Source organism: Oncorhynchus mykiss, chromosome 3, assembly GCF_013265735.2.
Source record: "Oncorhynchus mykiss isolate Arlee chromosome 3, USDA_OmykA_1.1, whole genome shotgun sequence".
Taxonomy (NCBI): Eukaryota; Metazoa; Chordata; class Actinopteri; order Salmoniformes; family Salmonidae; genus Oncorhynchus; species Oncorhynchus mykiss.
The window spans coordinates 61,033,475-61,053,702 of NC_048567.1; the positions used below are offsets into that span (position 1 = coordinate 61,033,475).

Sequence of the window (20,228 nt, forward strand, 5' to 3'; positions counted from 1 at the left end):
TTCAACATCTATGTAATCTAATCATTAAAATTGTATGAATAGGGCATGATATAAAAACCTACATTGTATATAATTAATGTAAATGATTAAGAGTTGTGCTTTATTCTATAAACCTTTAATAATGCCTTAAACTGAGTAATCAGTCTTCCCGAAAAATGTGTTTTTCAATTGAGAGTAATGCTTTTATAAACGTTTACAAATATCTTAAACATATAGACTGATTAAGTTATTAGTCCTACAAAAGATTAATCAATAACTCAATATAAGTGATACGTTTGGGTATTTAATAAGACAAACAAAATGTTTAACAAACAAACAAATGATAATACAACCACATATATCAAATAAAACTTAATTTATGCCTCAAACACATCATAGAAAATCATCTGAAAATAAATACTGTACATGTTTACAGAGAGCAGAGGGCAGGGAGCAGGGAGCAGAGGGCAGGGAGCAGAGAGCAGAGGGCAGGGAGCAGAGGGCAAGGAGCAGAGGGCAGGGAGCGGGGAGCAGAGGGCAAGGAGCAGAGGGCAGGGAGCAGGTAGCAGAGGGCAGGGAGCAGAGGGCAGGGAGCAGGTAGCAGAGGGCAAGGAGCAGGTAGCAGAGGGCAAGGAGCAGAGGGCAGGGAGCAGAGGGCAGGGAGCAGGTAGCAGAGGGCAAGGAGCAGAGGGCAGGGAGCAGGGAGCAGAGGGCAGGGAGCAGGTAGCAGAGGGCAAGGAGCAGAGGGCAGCGAGCAGGTAGCAGAGGGCAGGGAGCAGGTAGCAGAGGGCAAGGAGCAGAGGGCAGGGAGCAGAGGGCAGGGAGCAGGTAGCAGAGGGCAAGGAGCAGAGGACAGGGAGCAGGGAGCAGGGAGCAGAGGGCAGGGAGCAGGTAGCAGAGGGCAAGGAGCAGAGGGCAGGGAGCAGAGGGCAGGGAGCAGGTAGCAGAGGGCAAGGAGCAGAGGGCAGGGAGCAAGGAGCAGAGGGCAGGGAGCAGGTAGCAGAGGGCAAGGAGCAGAGGGCAGGGAGCAGAAGGCAGGGAGCAGGTAGCAGAGGGAAAGGGGCAGAGGGCAGGGAGCAGAGGGCAGGGAGCAGAGGGCAGGGAGCAGAGGACAGGGAGCAGGGAGCAGAGGGCAAGGAGCAGAGGGCAGGGAGCAGGGAGCAGGTAGCAGAGGGAAAGGAGCAGAGGGCAGGGAGCAGTGGGCAGGGAGCAAGTAGCAGAGGGAAAGGAGCAGAGGGAAAGGAGCAGAGGGCAGGGAGCAGGTAGCAGACGGAAAGGAGCAGAGGGAAAGGAGCAGAGGGAGGGGGCAGGTAGCAGAGGGAAAGGAGCAGAGGGAAAGGAGCAGAGGGCAGGGAGCAGAGGGCAGGGAGCAGGGAGCAGAGGGCAGGGAGCAGAGGGCAGGGAGCAGGGAGCAGGGAGCAGAGGGCAAGGAGCAGGGAGCAGAGGGCAGGGAGCAGAGGGCATTGAGCAGAGGGCAGGGAGCAGAGGGCAGGGAGCAGAGGGCAGGGAGCAGAGGGCAGGGAGCAGAGGGCAGGGAGCAGAAGACAATATGAGGATCTTATATCTCTTTCATTTCAACATGCCTTTTATTGACAATATCTTCGTCAGGTCTCCTTTATAAACTAAATTCAGTTCATAATTAAATAATTTAAAGTTATTTTTCATTTGTGTAAAATACAATTTCAATATGGAAGCAAATCATCCAAATATATTACTTTATTTTAAAAGGTAAATGTCAATGTACAGTCTCCTATATTGGTTCAGAAGACATCCCACCATCTTGAAAACAACTGTCATTCTTTCATGTTCAAGTGGATTGTTGTTTTCTTTTACTTAAAAAATACCAATACCTCTGTCTGTCTCTCTGTCGCTCTCCATAACTAGTGTTTTAACGTGGAAAGGGAAACAATACATTATACACTACAGAGAATAAACTGTACCAATTCAATGCTCTGTACATTATTGCATCAGAAAGCCACAACATATTGCAGCATCGTTTAAAACTAGGGATATTACATAGATATAAATGAAAGGCCCATGGTAACCCTGCCAAACAACAGGGTGATGCAAACAGGTTAACATCAGTTGAATTTCAATTCAGTCAATTCAGTCAGCAAACTGAAATGAACTGAAGTTTAATTCCTGAATTCACGGTTTTGAAATGGAACAGACCTCATCCCTGGATACAAATGATGAACACTAATAGATTCTACCCTTCCTCTTAGAAAATAGTGACCGATGATTACATAATATACTGCAGAAACAAAGTACTGTAAGGGTCTAATCCTGACTTGAGCTCTGCACACTTAACTAACATGTTCTTGAAGAGACTTGAAGTCTCCTGTTGACATCAATGCATCTCAAGTTAAGATTCGGCCCTTATTAAGAAACCAAGAGAATGGTTTCTCTCTCTGAAGTGGGGACAATGAGAACACTGTTACTAAATAATTTGTTACTATGGCTATCTACTGTAAGTTGCTGCATCAGAAGTAAAGTAAACCAATAATACAGACTGTTTGATGATAAGAAGAGTTGTGGTGTAGAGATTCAGCTTATTGACTTACATAATACAGACAGAATAGAGACCAAAACTGCATTACTGTGTTACAGTCACTGACATCAAGCAACAACTGAAACATTTGACTGATTTCACACTACTGGGCCAGACCAAGCAGATCCAAGCTATACTGCTCGGGTCTGGTTATGCATCTACCGTAGTTGCTGGAACCGTGCTGGAAAGGACAATGTGAGAAGAAAATATTCAAGCCAGCTCAGTATGGTTCAGGTCGGCTCTATAGTGTGGATCAGGTATGACTGTCCTTCTGTCTGGGGGCTGTTATGATAAACACTGTCAAACACACGCAGCTAGAACTGTCCATTAATTTAATCAAATAGGAAGACTATGGGTATTCAAGTCATTCAGGAAGCAGTTTGATTCTCTTTATTATACCACAAGAATCCAATACTTAGACCCTCAGTGGTCTTAGCGGGCCCACTGAACCTCTGTGCTTCATGCCTCAGGGCAATGCACGCAGCCAGAGAAAGGTAAACAAGTTCAATCAAATAAATACACTGTTGTTTGTTGAAGCTTCGCAGTGCAGTAGTCCTCTCAGTTCAGTGCATTGGGTGGGTATTGTATGTAATAGGACATCATCCAGTATGCAGTGCACTCACTGCTCCACAAGGTCAGAGGTCCCCTGGTTCTCTGCTCATGACAGTTTCCCTCCGTGTTGCCTCTGGTGCCCTCTCTACCGATACACTGGGTCGTGTTCATTAGGGTACACCGTAAGCAAAATATTTTCGCAATGGGAGACAAAAACAAGCATTTCTTATTGGACGAGCTCAGATAGTACCTCACCGTTTTGCTCAGTTTCCTCCCCATTGCACTCAGGCTCTGTCCATTTTCTTCCATTCCCTGCCTACTGAACACGACCCCTGTGTCAAAACCCAGGAATCAATATGGGGTGAAGAGGATAGAGCCGGTGGTGGGCCGGACTGGCCCTGGAGCAGCCCGGAGGAAGGAGGGCATGCAGCCTGGCAGGCCAGCAGTCTGAAAGATGGAGGCGTTGGGCCGCGGATGCAGGGAGATGGAGGGGAGGGTGGTGGGGCAGAAGGGGTTAGAGAGAAACGTAGCAGGGGAGATAGGCTTCACCAGGTCCTTCTGAAGAGCCAGCTTGGCCTGGAGGAGAGGAGAGGACAAAGGTTTAATGAGGGAGCAAATCTATTTCTAAAGTAATTATTCTTATTGATTAGCTACAAAAAAAACAAGCTATTATTTTCCATGAGCACGAAGGCGTCTTTAAACCCACTGATGCATAAATAGTTTTAAGAAACTGCCAATAAATGTCTTAACTATTAATCCCTGAAGTCTAAGCAACGGTTCCTGCGAGGCTTTGATTAGAAACATAGAAGATACATACGGCCAGGACTGTGGAGCTGCGTTGTTGTTTGTTGTAAGGGCTGTATTTGGGCTTCATCGGTTTCCCAGCTACTCTGTCCTTGTGCCTTCTGCTGGAGATGTGCTAAGAAAATATAACAACAAAAATCAGTGATGTTACTATGGCTGAATCCCATGGGCCCTGGTCAAAAGCAGTACACTAGGAAGGTTAAAGGGTGCCATTTGGGACACATTATGTTGAGCCAATATTAACACGCTTGTAAGGTCCCTTCGAGACAACAAGCACGGTATACAAATGCCTGTCATGAGAGACTACCTGTTTGAGCTGTATTTCTGAGTTGACGTGGACATCACAGATCTCACAATGGAACGTTTTGTTCTGTAGTCCGGAACCTTTTAGCACGTTGGTGGCCTGTACTTTGAGCTTCGAGCCTGGTCTGGGATAGGCCTTAATTGGACCTGCTCCATTCCTCGCCTCAAGCATAGTTTTGTGCTTGGAACCTTCAGGGGACAAAATAAATGGCAAAAACATAATTTAGTACATTGAGCAGTGAAAATAACCATAGGTAAAACATAAAAAGAACAACATCTAATTTGTTAGGATTAAATGTAAACCAGCTTTTGTTTTCGCATCCAAAATTCATATTGGTCAGCTTGAGTTCCAACTGTTTTTTTTTCTGACCTGGGTATGACATCTGACCCCGCTATAACTACATAACAACGTACATGTCAATGTTAGCTTACATAACAAACATCTGACATATTGTGCCCTTCTGCTTTCAAAGCAATTAAAAAAAAAAAAAAAGGTCAATATGGCGTCTATTGTGATGTTGTGGTCAAGTTGTATACTCGTTGTATAAATATGTTCTGGAAACGTTTTGTTGTCTTTTTAACAACCAGAAAAAATATGTCCATATAACAACCAAAATATGACATATTTCCCATGACGTCTTGATATCTTCATGACAAAAACCTCTTTACCTTGTAACAGAGTGTTGACCTTGTAAAACCAGTTTACAACCAAATTATTACAATGTGTAGTATACACTGTTTAGGGAGAGTGCTGCGTGAAGGTATTTGTGGACACACCTATGTTGTGGGCCTCCAGCTGCGACAGAGAGTTGACGGCCACTTTGCACAGCGAACAATACAGGAGCTTTTTGGCTTTTTCCTCCTCCGACTCTGGCGTGGGCTGAGTTCCTGTAGCAGCAGCAGTGGTGGGGGACACGAGCCCTGGCTTGGTGCTGCTGCCGCCACTGCTGCTAGTCTTCATAACATGCCCCTGTAGTTGTGCTGGCGTAGCTGATGGGGGGCTGGCAGGCGTGGGATCACACAGGACGGGATTACAGGGGCTGTAGACAGACATGTCCATTGATGCTGCCAGGGAGGAGGAGGTGGAGATGATGGGGACGAAATCATTTGGAGAAGCAAAGGTTTTATCCGCCTCACTGGGAGGCACAGTGATTTGCTCTGAGATCAAGAAAGAGGGAGGGAGGGAGGGAGGGGGGGTAGAGAGAGACACACAACATCTGACAGTTAGTCCGGGAGCGCTATGGAATATTACAACTTTTAGTGACACATTTCTGCATATTTTCATTTTGGTGCATTGTGTAAGAGTCTGATCCCTGGAGGAGGGAGAGTTCCTTTTCACACAGCAGCAGCTCAGTAGCAGTAGAAGCAGGACTGAGCTTTTGGGCAGTGTTTTCTGTACCCCTATCTGCGTGTGTGTGTGTGTGTACATGTGCGTACTGTACGTGTGTGTGTGTCCATGTGTCCCTGTGTCTATGTTACAGAGCCTAGTCATCAAAACTCTTGCCCCCCCCCCCCCCTATTGTGACACTTTACCTCCACCCACTCATAACTATGTTGTACCACAACACCATGGAGGACAGGGCCACAAGGCAAGGCTGCCTGAACCAACACCCACACCCCCACACGATCCCTCCACCCTTCTACCATGCCACCCTTACACCTCTTCCCACACGCCACACCCACCCTCCAAACCCATGATCCAACACCCTGCATTAGGAACCCTGCACGTAGCTTTCTATGAATGTCATTCTGCATTCCTCTTCTGAGAATAGTGTGCACTTTACAATGGCTGACTCTATGACATCTAAAAGCTACACGTTACTACACTGGTCTATATTTGTTTGAAACTTCAGTAAGCCTAGCTTCATTAAGCCTAGCTTCATTAAGTCTGATTTCCACAAAAAGTCTTCTATGTACTCTTTGAAGCTAGTTTGTAAACTTAACACCAAATATCCTAAGATAAGATTATCAAATACATTTGGGTCGAAATGTCTATCTGCACTAGAGGGCGACCGATTAATCGGAATGGCCGATTAATTAGGGCCGATTTCAAGTTTTCATAACAATCGGAAATCTGTATTTTTGGACACCGATTTGGCCAATTCATTTATAATTTTTTTACACCTTTATTTATCCTTTATTTAACTAGGCAAACCAGTTAAGAACACATTCTTATTTTCAATGACGGCCTGGGTTAACTGCCTTGTTCAGGGGCAGAATGACGATTTTTACCTTGTCAGCTCGGGGATTCAATCTTGCAACCTTACAGTTAACTAGTCCAACGCTCTAACCACCTGATTACATTGCACTCCACGAGGAGACTGCCTGTTACGCGAATGCAGTAAGAAGCCAAAGTAAGTCGCTAGCTAGCATTAAACTTATCTTATACAAAACAATCAATCAATCATAATCACTAGTTAACTACACATGGTTGATGATATTACTAGTCTATCTAGTGTCCTGCGTTGCATACAATCGATGCGGTGCGTATTCGCGAAAAAGGACTGTGTTGCTCCAACGTGTACCTAACCATAAACATCAATGCCTTTCTCAAAATCAATACACAAGTATATATTTTTAAACCTGCATATTTAGTTAATATTGCCTGCTAACCTCGCTCGTTGTGAACTGTGAAGACTATTTCTTCCTAACAAAGACAGCCAACTTCGCCAAACGGAGAATGATTTAACAAAAGCACATTTGCGAAAAAAGCACAATCGTTGCACGACTGTACCTAACCATAAACATCAATGCATTTCTTAAAATCAATACACAGAACCTGCATATTTAGCTAAAAGAAATCCAGGTTAGCAGGCAATATTAACCAGGTGAAATTGTGTCACTTCTCTTGCGTTCATTGCACGCAGAGCCAGGGTATATGCAACAGTGTGGGCCGCCTAATTTGCCAGAATTGTACGTAATTATGAAATAACATTAAAGGTTGTGCAATGTAACAGGAATATTTAGACTTATGGATGCCACCCGTTAGATAAAATACGGACCGGTTCCGTATTTCACTGAAAGAATAAACGTCTTGTTTTCGAGATGATAGTTTCCGGATTCGACCATATTAATGACCTAAGGCTTGTATTTCTGTGTGTTATCATGTTATAATTAAGTCTATGATTTGATAGAGCAGTCTGACTGAGCGATGGTAGGCACCAGCAGTCTCGTAAGCATTCATTTAAACAGCACTTTTGTGCGTTTTGCCAACAGCTCGTCGCTGTGCTTCAAGCATTGAGCTGTTTATGACGTCAAGCCTATCAACTCCCGAGATTAGGCTGGTGTAACCGATGTGAAATGGCTAGCTAGTTAGCGGGGTGCGCGCTAATAGCGTTTCAAACGTCACTCGCTCTGAGACTTGGAGTGGTTGTTCCCCTTGCTCTGCAAGGGCCGCGGCTTTTGTGGAGAGATGAGTAACGCTGCTTCTAGGGTGGCTGTTGTCTATGTGTTCCTGGTTCGAGCCCAGGTAGGGGCGAGGAGAGGGACGTAAGCTATACTGTTACACTGCCAATACTAAAGTGCCTATAAGAACATCCAATAGTCAAAGGTATATGAAATACAAATCGTATAGAGAGAAATTGTCCTATAATTCTTATAATAACTACAACCGAAAACTTCTTACCTGGGAATATTGAAGACTCCTGTTAAAAGGAACCACCAGCGTTCATATGTTCTCATGTTCTGAGCAAGGAACTTAAATGTTAGCTTTTTTACATGGCACATATTGCACTTTTACTTTCTTCTCCAACACTTTGTTTTTGCATTATTTAAACCAAATTGAACATGTTTCATTTTATTTGAGGCTAAATTGATATTATTGCTGTATTATATTAAGTTAAAATAAGTGTTAATTCAGTATTGTTGTAATTGTCATTATTACAATTTTTTTTTTTTTTTTAAATCGGACGATTAATCAGAATCAGCTTTTTTGGATTCTCCAATAATCCGTAGCGGTATCGGCGTTGAAAAATCATAATCGGTCGACCTCTAATCTGCACCAACTGGGTCCAACTGGGTCTACAGCGCAGGAGCTAACGAGGGATCCCAAAGCAACATTGATCAGAAATACAGTGTAGACATTGTTAATGTTGTAAATTAATATTGTAGCTGGAATTGATTTTTAATGGAATATCTTCATAGGCGTACAGAGGCCCATTATCAGCAACCATTACTCCTGTGTTCCAATGGCACGTTGTGTTAGCTAATCCAAGTTAATCGTTTTAAAAGGCTAATTGATCATTAGAAAACCCTTTTGCAATTATGTTAGCAGAGCTGAAAACTGTTAAGGGAATTAAAGAATAAAGAATAAAGAATAAATAAAACTGGCCTTTTTTTAGACTAGTTGAGTATCTGGAGCATCAGCATTTGTGGGTTAAATTACAGGCTCAAAATGGCTAGAAACAAATAACTTTCTTCTGAAACCTATCAGTCTATTCTTGTTCTGAGAAATGAAGGCTATTCCATGTGAGAAATTGCCAAGAAACTGAAGATCTCGTACAACGCTGTGTACTACTCCCTTCACAAACAGCACAAACTGTCTCTAACCAGAATAGAAAACGGAGTGGGAGGCCCTGGTGCAAAACTGAGCAAGAAGATAAGTACATTAGAGTGTCTAGTTTGAGAAACAGATGCCTCACAGGTCCTCAACAGGCAGCTTAATTAAATAGTACCCGCAAAACACCTGTCTCAACTTCAACAGTGAAAAGTAGACTCCGGGATGCTGACCTTCTAGGCAGAGATGAAAAAAAAATGCTGTATCTCAGACTGGCCAATAAAAAGAAAATATTAAGATGGGAAAAAGAACACAGACACTGGACAGAGGAACTCTGCCTAGAAGGCCAGCATACTGGAGCCACCTCTTCACTGTTGACGTTGAGACTGGTGTTTTGCGGGTACTATTTAATGATGCTGCCAGTTTTAAGAGAGATTTAAAAAACACCAGGAATTCAACAAAAATATACAGTATACACTACCGTTCAAAAGTTAGGGGTCGCTTAGAAATGTCCTTGTTTTTTAAAGAAAAGCAAAAAAAATTGCCCATTAAAATAACATCAAATTGATCAGAAATACAGCGTAGACATTGTTAATGTTGTATATGACTATAATTGACTATTGTTGCCGACCCCTGATTTAGTTCTTCAACTCTCTCTAGTTAAACTGAATCTGACTTCAGCCTCTTTGTTTGCCAGAAACCCAGTGAGGTCAACAACAGCATCCCTCCAACAGAGAGTGGGCCTGCATCCCAAATGGTACCCTATTCCCATGTACTGAACTGCTTTTGACCAAGGCCCATATGGCTCAGGTGAAATGTAGTAAACTACATAAGGAATAGGGTGCCATTTGGGACGCAACGTGGGTCTAAACAGAGGCTTGTATTAATATGGCACCATGGCAGCGACGATCAGAGAGAAGAGAACCATCCCAGACATCCAACTAGATAGTCTGTGACACGCACTGTGTGAAAAGACACAGACTGTGTCCCACATGGCACCCTATTCCCTATGCAGTGCACTACATAGGGCTCTCGTCAAAAGTAGTGCACTACAGTGCATTCGGAAAGTATTCAGACCCCTTAACGTTTTCCACATTTTGTTAGGTTACAGCCTTATTCTGAAATTGATGAAATTGTTTCCCCCCCTCATCAATCTAAACACAATACCCCATAATCACAAAGAAAAAACAGGTTTTTAGACATTTTAGCAAAACAAAAGGTGAAATATCACATTTACATAAGTATTCAGACCCTTTACTCAGTACATTGCTGAATCAAATCAAATCAAATTTTATTGGTCACACACACGTGTTTAGCAGATGTTATTGCGAGTGTAGTGAAATTCTTGTGCTTCTTGTTCTGACAGTGCTGGAATATCTAACAAGTAATATCGAACAATTTCACAACAACTACCTACTACACACAAATCTAGGGTAAAGGAATGGAATAAGAATATATTCATATGTGGATGAGCAATGTCAGAGCAGCATAGGCTAAGATGAAATAGATAGTATAGAATACAGTATATACATATGAGATGAGTAATGCAAGATATGCAAACATTATTAAAGTGACATTATTAAAATGACAAGTGTTCCATTTATTAAAAGTGGCCAATGATTTCAAGTCTGTAGGCAGCAATCTCTCTGTGCTAGTGACGACTATTTAACAGTCTGATGGACTTGAGATAGAAGCTGTTTTTCAGTCTCTCGGTCCCAGCTTCGATTGGATTTTCAGGTCTCTCCAAAGATATTCGATTGGGTTTAAGTCTGGGCTGTGTGCTTAGGGTCGTTGTCCTGTTGGAAGGTGAACCTTCGCCCCAGTCTGAGGTCCTGAGCACTCTGGGGCTCGTTTTCATCAAGGATCTCTCTGTACTTTGCTTCATTCATCTTCCCTCGGTCCTGACTAGTCTTCCAGTCCCTGCCCCTGAAAAACATCCCCATAGCATGATGCTGCCACCACCATGCTTCACCGTAGGGATGGTGCCAGGTTTCCTCCACAAGTGACGCTTGGCATTCAGGCCAAAGAGTTCAATCTTGGTTTCATTAGACCAGATCATCTTGTTTCTCATGGTCTGAGAGTCCTTTAGGTGCCTTTTGGCAAACTCCAAGCAGGCTGTCATGTGCCTTTTACCGAGGAGTGGCTTCCGTCTGGCGACTGGATCATAAAGGCCTGATTTGTGGAGTGCTGCAGAGATGGTTGTCCTTCTGGAAGGTTCTCTCATCTCCACAGCGGAACTCTGAAGCTCTATCAGAGTGAGCATCGGGTTCTTGGTCACCTCCCTGACCAAGGCCCTTCTCCCCGATTGCTCAGCGGCCAGCTCTAGGAAGATTCTTGGTGGTTCCAAACTTCTTCCATTTGAGAATGATGGAGGCCACTGTGTTCTTGGGGACCTTCAATGCTGCAGACAGTTTTTGGTACCCTTCCTCAGATCTGTGCTTCGACACAATCCTGTCTCGGAGCTCTACGGACAATTCCTTCAACCTCATGGCTTGGTTTTTGCTATGACATGCACTGTCAACTGCGGGACCTTATATAGACAGGTGTGTGCCTTTCCAAATCATGTCCAATCAATTGAATTTACCACAGGTGGACTCCAATAAAGTTCTAGAAACATATCAAGGATGATCAATGGAAACATGATGCACCTGAGCTCAATTTCGAGTCTCATAGCGAAGGGTCAAAATACTTATGTAAATAAGTATATATATTTTTCTTGCTTTATCATTATGGGGTATTGTGTGTAGATTGATGAGGAAAAACATGAATTTAATAATTTAATAATAAGGCTGTGACGTTATAATATGTGGAAAAAGGGAAGGGGTCTGAATACTTTCCGAATGCACTGTATATAGGAAAAAAGGTGCCATGGCATGCAGACAAAGAATACTAACGAGTAGCATCGCTGGCTCATTATATTTTACATTTACATTTTAGTCATCTAGCAGACGCTCTAATCCAGAGTGACTTATAATTAGTGCATTCATCTTAATATAGCTAGGTGAGATAACCCATATCACAGTCATTGTAAGTTAATTTTTCCTTTCCAGTAAAGTCAGTGCTGGTACGTTAAAGAACTTCTACCTAATCTCTGAAGATGTAACTCTACATTAGAGGGCTGAGCAGCGAGTTTCTGTCTGCGTCCCAAATGGCACCTTATCACCAATACAGAGCACTACTTTTGACCATGGGATGAAATTTCTGAAGCCCTCTAACCTTCTGCTGGGCTCTCCTCAGGTGTGAGGCCAGATAGTGTGACTTTTTAAAAATAAAGACTCAACAGAAATAACTGCAAATGTACATTTTACAACAGTTTGCTTCGAATTTGAAGCTTTCTTTTCTTCCTTGGTTGGTAACATGCTTACCATACATCTGGTATATTCTGACTATATTCACCTATACAAGACTGAAGACTGAAGCATGGAGAGGAATGGATGATATACAAAACGGAAGCATGAGAGGAATGGATGACATACAAGACTGAAGCATGGAGAGGAATGGATGACAAACAAGACTGAAGCATGGAGAGGAATGGATGACAAACAAAACTGAAGCAGGGAGAGGAATGGATGACATACAAGACTGAAGCATGGAGAGGAATGGATGACATACAAGACTGAAGCATGGAGAGGAATGGATGACATACAAGACTGAAGCATGGAGAGGAATGGATGACATATAAAAATGAAGCATGGAGAGGAATGGATGACAAACAAGACTGAAGCAGGGAGAGGAATGGATGACATATAAGAATGAAGCATGGAGAGGAATGGATGACATTCAAGAATGAAGCATGGAGAGGAATGGATGACAAACAAGACTGAAGCATGGAGAGGAATGGATGACAAACAAAACTGAAGCAGGGAGAGGAATGGATGACAAACAAGACTGAAGCAGGGAGAGGACTGGATGACATACAAGACTGAAGCATGGAGAGGAATGGATGACATACAAGACTGAAGCATGGAGAGGAATGGATGACATATAAAAATGAAGCATGGAGAGGAATGGATGACAAACAAAACTGAAGCGGGGAGAGGAATGGATGACATACAAGACTGAAGCATGGAGAGGAATGGATGACAAACAAGACTGAAGCAGGGAGAGGAATGGATGACATACAAGACTGAAGCATGGAGAGGCATGGATGACATACAAGACTGAAGCATGGAGAGGAATGGCTGACAAACAAGACTGAAGCACGGAGAGGAATGGATGACATACAAGACTGAAGCATGGAGAGGAATGGATGACATACAAGAATGAAGCATGGAGAGGAATGGATGACATATAAGAATGAATCATGGAGAGGAATGGATGACATACAAGAATGAAGCATGGAGAGGAATGGATGACATACAAGACTGAAGCATGGAGAGGAATGGATGACAAACAAGACTGAAGCATGGAGAGGAATGGTTGACAAACAAGACTGAAGCAGGGAGAGGAATGGATGACATATAAGAATGAAGCATGGAGAGGAATGGATGACATACAAGAATGAAGCATGGAGAGGAATGGATGCATACAAGACTGAAGCATGGAGAGGTATGGATGACAAACAAGACTGAAGCAGGGAGAGGAATGTATGACATACAAGAATGAAGCATGGCGAGGAATGGATGACATACAAGAATGAAGCATGGAGAGGAATGGATGACATACAAGACTGAAGCATGGAGAGGAATGGATGACAAACAAGACTGAAGCATGGAGAGGAATGGATGACAAACAAGACTGAAGCAGGGAGAGGAATGGATGACGTACAAGACTGAAGTAGGGAGAAGAATGTATGGCATACAAGACTGAAGCATGGAGAGGAATGGATGACAAACAAGACTGAAGCAGGGAGAGGAATGGATGATATACAAGACTGAAGCATGGAGAGGAATGGATAACAAACAAGACTGAAGCAGGGAGAGGAATGGATTACATACAAGACTGAAGCATGGAGAGGAATGGATGACAAACAAGAATGAAGCATGGAGAGGAATGGATGACATACAAGACTGAAGCAGGGAGAGGAATGGATGACATACAAGACTGAAGCATGGAGAGGAATGGATGACATATAACAATGAATCATGGAGAGGAATGGATGACATACAAGAATGAAGCATGGAGAGGAATGGATGACAAACAAGACTGAAGCATGGAGAGGAATGGATGACAAACAAGACTGAAGCAGGGAGAGGAATGGATGACATACAAGACTGAAGCATGGAGAGGAATGGATGACAAACAAGACTGAAGCAGGGAGAGGAATGGATGACATATAAGAATGAAGCATGGAGAGGAATGGATGACATACAAGACTGAAGCATGGAGAGGAATGGATGACAAACAAGACTGAAGCATGGAGAGGAATGGATGACAAACAAGACTGAATCAGGGAGAGGAATGGATGACATACAAGACTGAAGCATGGAGAGGAATGGATGACAAACAAGACTGAAGCAGGGAGAGGAATGGATGACATATAAGAATGAAGCATGGAGAGGAATGGATGACATACAAGACTGAAGCATGGAGAGGAATGGATGACAAACAAGACTGAAGCATGGAGAGGAATGGATGACAAACAAGACTGAAGTAGGGAGAGGAATGGATGACATACAAGATTGAAGCATGGAGAGGAATGGATGACAAACAAGACTGAAGCAGGGAGAGGAATGGATGACATACAAGACTGAACTATGGAGAGGAATGGATGACATACAAGACTGAAGCAGGGAGAGGAATGGATGACATACAAGACTGAAGCATGGAGAGGAATGGATGACATACAAGAATGAAGCATGGAGAGGAATGGCTGACAAACAAGACTGAAGCACGGAGAGGAATGGATGACATACAAGACTGAAGCATGGAGAGGAATGGATGACATACAAGACGGAAGCATGGAGAGGAATGGATGACATACAAGACTGAAGCAGGGAGAGGCATGGATGACAAACAAGACTGAAGCAGGGAGAGCAATGGATGACATATAAGAATGAAGCATGGAGAGGAATGGATGACATACAAGAATGAAGCATGGAGAGGAATGGATGACATACAAGACTGAAGCATGGAGAGGAATGGATGACAAACAAGACTGAAGCAGGGAGAGGAATGGATGACATACAATACTGAAGCAGGGAGAGGAATGGATGACAAACAAGACTGAAGCAGGGAGAGCAATGGATGACATATAAGAATGAAGCATGGAGAGGAATGGATGACATACAAGAATGAAGCATGGAGAGGAATGGATGACATACAAGACTGACGCATGGAGAGGAATGGATGACATGCAAGACTAAATCATGGAGAGGAATTGATGACATACAAGACCAAAAGTTTCCATATACCTGATTTGTCAGAGTTGTTGGCCATGACAGAGTTGTGTGAGGTGGTGGTGGTGGTTTTCATTGCACTGTCCAGGGAAGGAGGAAGAGTAAGAGGAGGAGGGGAACTCTTGGGCGGCTTATTTTTGGTGTTCTCCTGTGCTTTGAGCTTCTTGGCATGTTTACTGCCTTTGTAGTGCGCCTCGGCTTGGCTCTAGAAGGAGAACAAATGAACCATGCAATCAGGCTCGTTTCTCACACAACGGGTCTTAGTCTCACATCATGGACTGCAATCACACACGCGGGGGCATACACAGACACACAGGCACACAGACACACAGGCACACAGACACACACAGACACACAGACACACAGACACACACACACACACACACACACACACACACAAAAAAAAGTATTTACTTTGTAACAGAGTGTTGACCTTGTAAAACGTAAAACCAGTTTACAACCAAATTATTACAATGTGTAGTATACACTGTTTAGGGAGAGTGCTGTGTGAAGGTATTTGTGGACATTGTTGTGAGATGGGTGTTAATGAGAGTTAAGGAGAGACTAAACAAGAACAAGCTGAAAGTCTCTGGGGGAGTAACCTTAACACACACACTCTTCAATCACTCCGAGGAAAAACACAGCTTTCAATAGGCAGGCCCAATCAGAGGGAAAATGATAGAGATGCTTGAAAGTGTTTGATTTGTAGAGCGGATCAGGATATTAGGATTTTCATAAAGCCGATGGGAGGAAGTGTGTGTGTGTGTGTGTGTGTGTGTGTGTGTGTGTGTGTGTGTGTGTGTGTGTGTGTGTGTGTGTGTGTGTGTGTGTGTGTGTGTGTGTGTGTGTGTGTGAGAGAGAGAGAGAGCTTTAGACTAAATGTATTCTTGGTAAGAAAATAAATTAAATGCAATCTAGTGAATGAGTATTATAGACACTCTGCTTGCTTAGGGAGTACCGCTTCCTCCTAATCCTTGCTAGCACACGTGACCGCCCTCCTCGACAACATACCAACCATTTGAGCCATTGAAAAACATCTAATTAGCTAGCTCCATCCGTGACATTTCAAGCTAGCAGTGGAATGAGCTTACACCTGGCAAACCGGTGCGCCTGGCACCTACTACCATACCCTGTTCAAAGCAGGTGTTCTTAATGTTTGTACACTCAGTGTATTTCAGGGGTGGGTAAACTACAGGGAGAGGGGCATACTAGATAGAAAGTATGTAGAAATGATAAATAGACTGCCTTTTTTCTGGTACACAAATTGATATACATACAGTACCAGTCAAAGGTTTGACGCACCTGAAATATGTAACAGACATGAATGAATCAGGCCTTCTTGGTTGAACTGTTGCAAAGAAACCACTACTAAAGGACACCAATAATAATAAGAGATTTGCTTGAGCCAAGAAACACAAGCAATGGACATTAGACCGGTGGAAATCTGTCCTTTGGTCTGATGAGTCCAAATTTGAGATGTGTGGTTCCAACTGCCGTGTCTTTGTGAGACACAGAGTAGGTGAACGGATGATTTCTGCATGTGTTGTTCCCACCGTGAAGCATGGAGGTGGAGGTTTGATGATGCTTTGCTGGTGACACTGTCTGTGATTTATTTAGAATTCAAGGCACACTTAAACAGCATGGCTACCACAGGATTCTGCCATGATACGCCATCCCATCTCGTTTGCGCTTAGTGGGGTGGGTGGCAGGTAGCATAGTGGTTAGACCGTTGGATGATCAAATCCCCGAGCTGACATGGTAAAAATCTGTCGTTCTGCCCCTGAACAAGGCACTGTTCCTAGGCCGTCATTGAAAATAAGAATTTGTTCTTAACTGACTTGCCTAATTAAATAAAGGTAAAATTAAAATAAAAAAATTCAACAGGACAATGATCCAAAACACACCTCCAGGCTGTATAAGGGCTATTTGACCAAGAAGGAGAGTGATGGAGTGCTGCATCAGATGACCTAGCCTCCACAATCACCTTACCTCAACCCAATTGAGATGGTTTGGGATGAGTTGGACCGCAGAATGAAGGAAAAGCAGCCAACAAGTGTTCAGCATATTTGGAAACTCCTTCAAGATTGTTGGAAAAGCATTCCTCATGAAAGCTGGTTGAGAGAATGCCAAGAGTGTGAAAAGCTGTCATCAAGGCAAAGGGTGGCTACTTTGAAAAATCTCCAATGTATATTTTTTATTTGTTTAACACTTTTTTGGTTGCTACATGTTTCCATGTGTTATTTCATAGTTTTGATGTCTTCACTATCTACCTGTACATAGCCCACCTATAATTTAGCCCAAACAACTACCTCTTTCCCTACTGTATTTAATTAATTAATTTATTTTGCTCCTTTGCACCCCATTATTTTTATTTCTACTTGCACATTCTTCCATTGCAAATCTACCATTCCAGTGTTTTACTTGCTATATTGTATTTACTTTGCCACCATGGCCTTTTTTGCCTTTACCTCCCTTATCTCACCTCATTTGCTCACATCGTATATAGACTTGTTTATACTGTATTATTGACTGTATGTTTGTTTTACTCCATGTGTAAATAAATAAAATAAATAAAAAACTATTGTTCTACAATGTGGAAAATAGTAAAAATAAAGAAAAACTCTTGAATGAGTAGGAGTGTCCATTGCTGTAATTGGTAGTTACAGTCTTGTTCCACCGCTGCAACTCCCGTACGGACTCAGGAGAGGCAAGGGTCGAGAGCCATGCGTCTCCCGAAACACGACCCCGCCAAGCCACACTGCTCTTGACACACTGCCCACTTAACCCGGAAGCTAGTCGCCCCAATGTGTCGGAGGAAACTACAAGGAGTCGCTAGAGCGCAATGGGACAAGGACATCCCAGTCGGCCAAACCCTCCCCTAACCCGGACGATGCTGGGCCAATTGTGTGCAGCCTCATGGATCTCCCGGTCACGGCCGGCTACGACACAGCCCGGGATCAAACCTCGATCTGTAGTGACGCCTCTAGCACTGCAATGCCGTGATTTAGACCGCTGCACCACTTGGGAGGCCCTTCAAATTGATTTTGATGGACAAATCGGTCAAGAAAAAAATCATTATTATTATCATTAAAATCAGAATTATTTGTCAAATACAATATTTGTCATGGCATTTTTCTTGAACCATGATCCTCTTCTATGAGATGGAAGACTCTGGCCTCAATTACTTTTAAAGGTATATGATCCTAGTCATCACACGTATATCTTTCAAATCCCTGTGGCTATAGGAAAGGATTACTGCCGCTACCTTGCTCTCAAACCAAGTTGCATAATTTGAGGATGCAAACTGAAGTGAAGATATCCCTGTGCTTATAACATTTACAGAAAACCCATAGGTATCCATGGAAATTCAGAACCTCCAACCAGGAGTAAGAATTATCTTTCAATAAAGTAATTGAGTTGTGGGCACATGAGTCACTTGTGAAATTAGATTATTGCTGTGACTCAAGTGTTGCATCCCCAATGGCACCCTATGGGCCCTGGTCAAAAGTAGTGCACTATATAGGGAATAGGGTGCCATTGGGGATGTAAACAAGATGATTCACCCATACTTCCCGGGGTGACCACAAGTCAGATGGAACACTAGCGGAAATGGAAATCAAGTGTTTTCTCTGTCACAGATCAAATTAGACACAATATGTCTGTGTGTGTGTGTGTGTGTGTGTGTGTGTGTGTGTGTGTGTGTGTGTGTGTGTGTGTGTGTGTGTGGGGGTGTGTGGTGTGTGTATGAATGAGAGAAGGGTTCAAAGATCTGCTTTCCTGATAAGTGCTATTTTCACCTCATTCTCAGCCCTGATTTCAATATTTTTTCTAAGAAAGCATTTATGAATAGATATAGTGGAACGATCCTTTAATAGTAGATATTTTGCAAAGATAAGATAATTAACAACTGAAAGAGTACCAAATGAGAGTACACACTAGAAAAAGGCTAATATACTGTCGATACAGAGAGCGAGTAAACCTGTCTGTTACCTACAGTAGATGTACTGTAGTTGTCAATGACATAAAATTCCTGATTGGAGTACAAGAAGTGAGTACACATGGAAAAAGGCTAACATACAGTATTGCAAACACCTTTCTGTTGCTACCTTTAGTAGGTGGTGTTGTTAATGATATCAGTGTATTACTCAACAGCTGCTCCTCCAGGCTATGCTCATCTATTGTACACATAGAGCTGTCTAAGAGAGAAACACACTGGCACACTATTACAACCTGTCTTTGGATCTCAATGACTAGTGTTTGCGTTTGTTTTCCATTACAGACACCTAAGGTTCAATATACAGTACATTATGTCAGCAATCTGAGGAGTAGCAGACAGATTTTATAGAGACATTTATAGCTTGAGGGCCGAGTGCCAGTCTCATGAATGGAGTTGGCCCGATGCTCTTGAAAACCAACCTCTTTCTCAGCATTTCTCTCTCCCTCTCTCTTTCTTGAACTCTTGCTCTCTCTGCACCCCTCTCTCTCTCTCTGCCTCTCTGTCTCTCTCTCGCTCTCTGCATCACTCACCCCCATTCTTTTTTACTTATCATACCCTCTCTTCCAACCCCCCCCCACCCCCCACTCCCCCTCTCTTTCTTTCTCTATTTTCCTGTCTGCTTCACTACATTGTTCCCCCCACGCCTGTCTAGTCCATGTTTCCTACATGGTACTGCTAAACAGTCAGTGACAGCCATCCTATGACTGTTCTGTTCTGCAGTACTGCTGCTTTCCTTGCATGCTCATGACACACTCACTCCTGTACTGCATTGGCTTCCGGATGCCTTTGCTGTGTGTGTGTGTGTGTGTGTGTGTGTGTGTGTGTGTGTGTGTGTGTGTGTGTGTGTGTGTGTGTGTGTGTGTGTGTGTGTGTGTGTGTGTATGTGTGTTTGTGTGTGTGTATGTGTGCAGCCCTATATCCCCAGACTGAATCACTGACTATCTAAGATGAATCAGCCAATTATGCACTATGAGTGTTCAGGTTTTCACGCCAGCTGTCACAACTTATACCTTTCTCTCTCAGTTCACCACTGTCACAGTCACAGAGCATATCCAGTCATCTAACCTCACCTTGGTGCCATAACTCCTTCCCAAAAAACTGTTGGTCTAGATACTGTAATGTTGGTGTAGACTTTAGCCCTGGCAGACTCCATGTCAATCTAAACACATATTGGTTACTCAATAACTGTTACTGCTTGACCAAATAAAT

The 20,228-nt window shown here is 43.2% G+C and overlaps 1 protein-coding gene across 2 annotated transcripts in view; it reads right to left on the bottom strand.

The window, feature by feature from the left end:
• Window positions 1-1,404: 1,404 nt before the first annotated feature.
• LOC110520312 (zinc finger protein 385B) overlaps window positions 1,405-20,228 on the bottom strand; it is a 156,995-nt gene continuing 138,171 nt past the window's right edge. For both annotated transcript variants that reach the window (XM_036974819.1, XM_036974820.1), the window contains exons 5-9: window positions 15,038-15,227; window positions 4,967-5,347; window positions 4,194-4,378; window positions 3,900-4,001; window positions 1,405-3,658 (exon numbers count right to left, since the gene is read on the bottom strand). In XM_036974819.1, coding sequence (XP_036830714.1) covers window positions 3,434-3,658; window positions 3,900-4,001; window positions 4,194-4,378; window positions 4,967-5,347; window positions 15,038-15,227 — 1,083 coding nt within the window. In that variant the 3' untranslated portion in view covers window positions 1,405-3,433. The remainder of the gene's footprint in view (window positions 3,659-3,899; window positions 4,002-4,193; window positions 4,379-4,966; window positions 5,348-15,037; window positions 15,228-20,228) is intronic.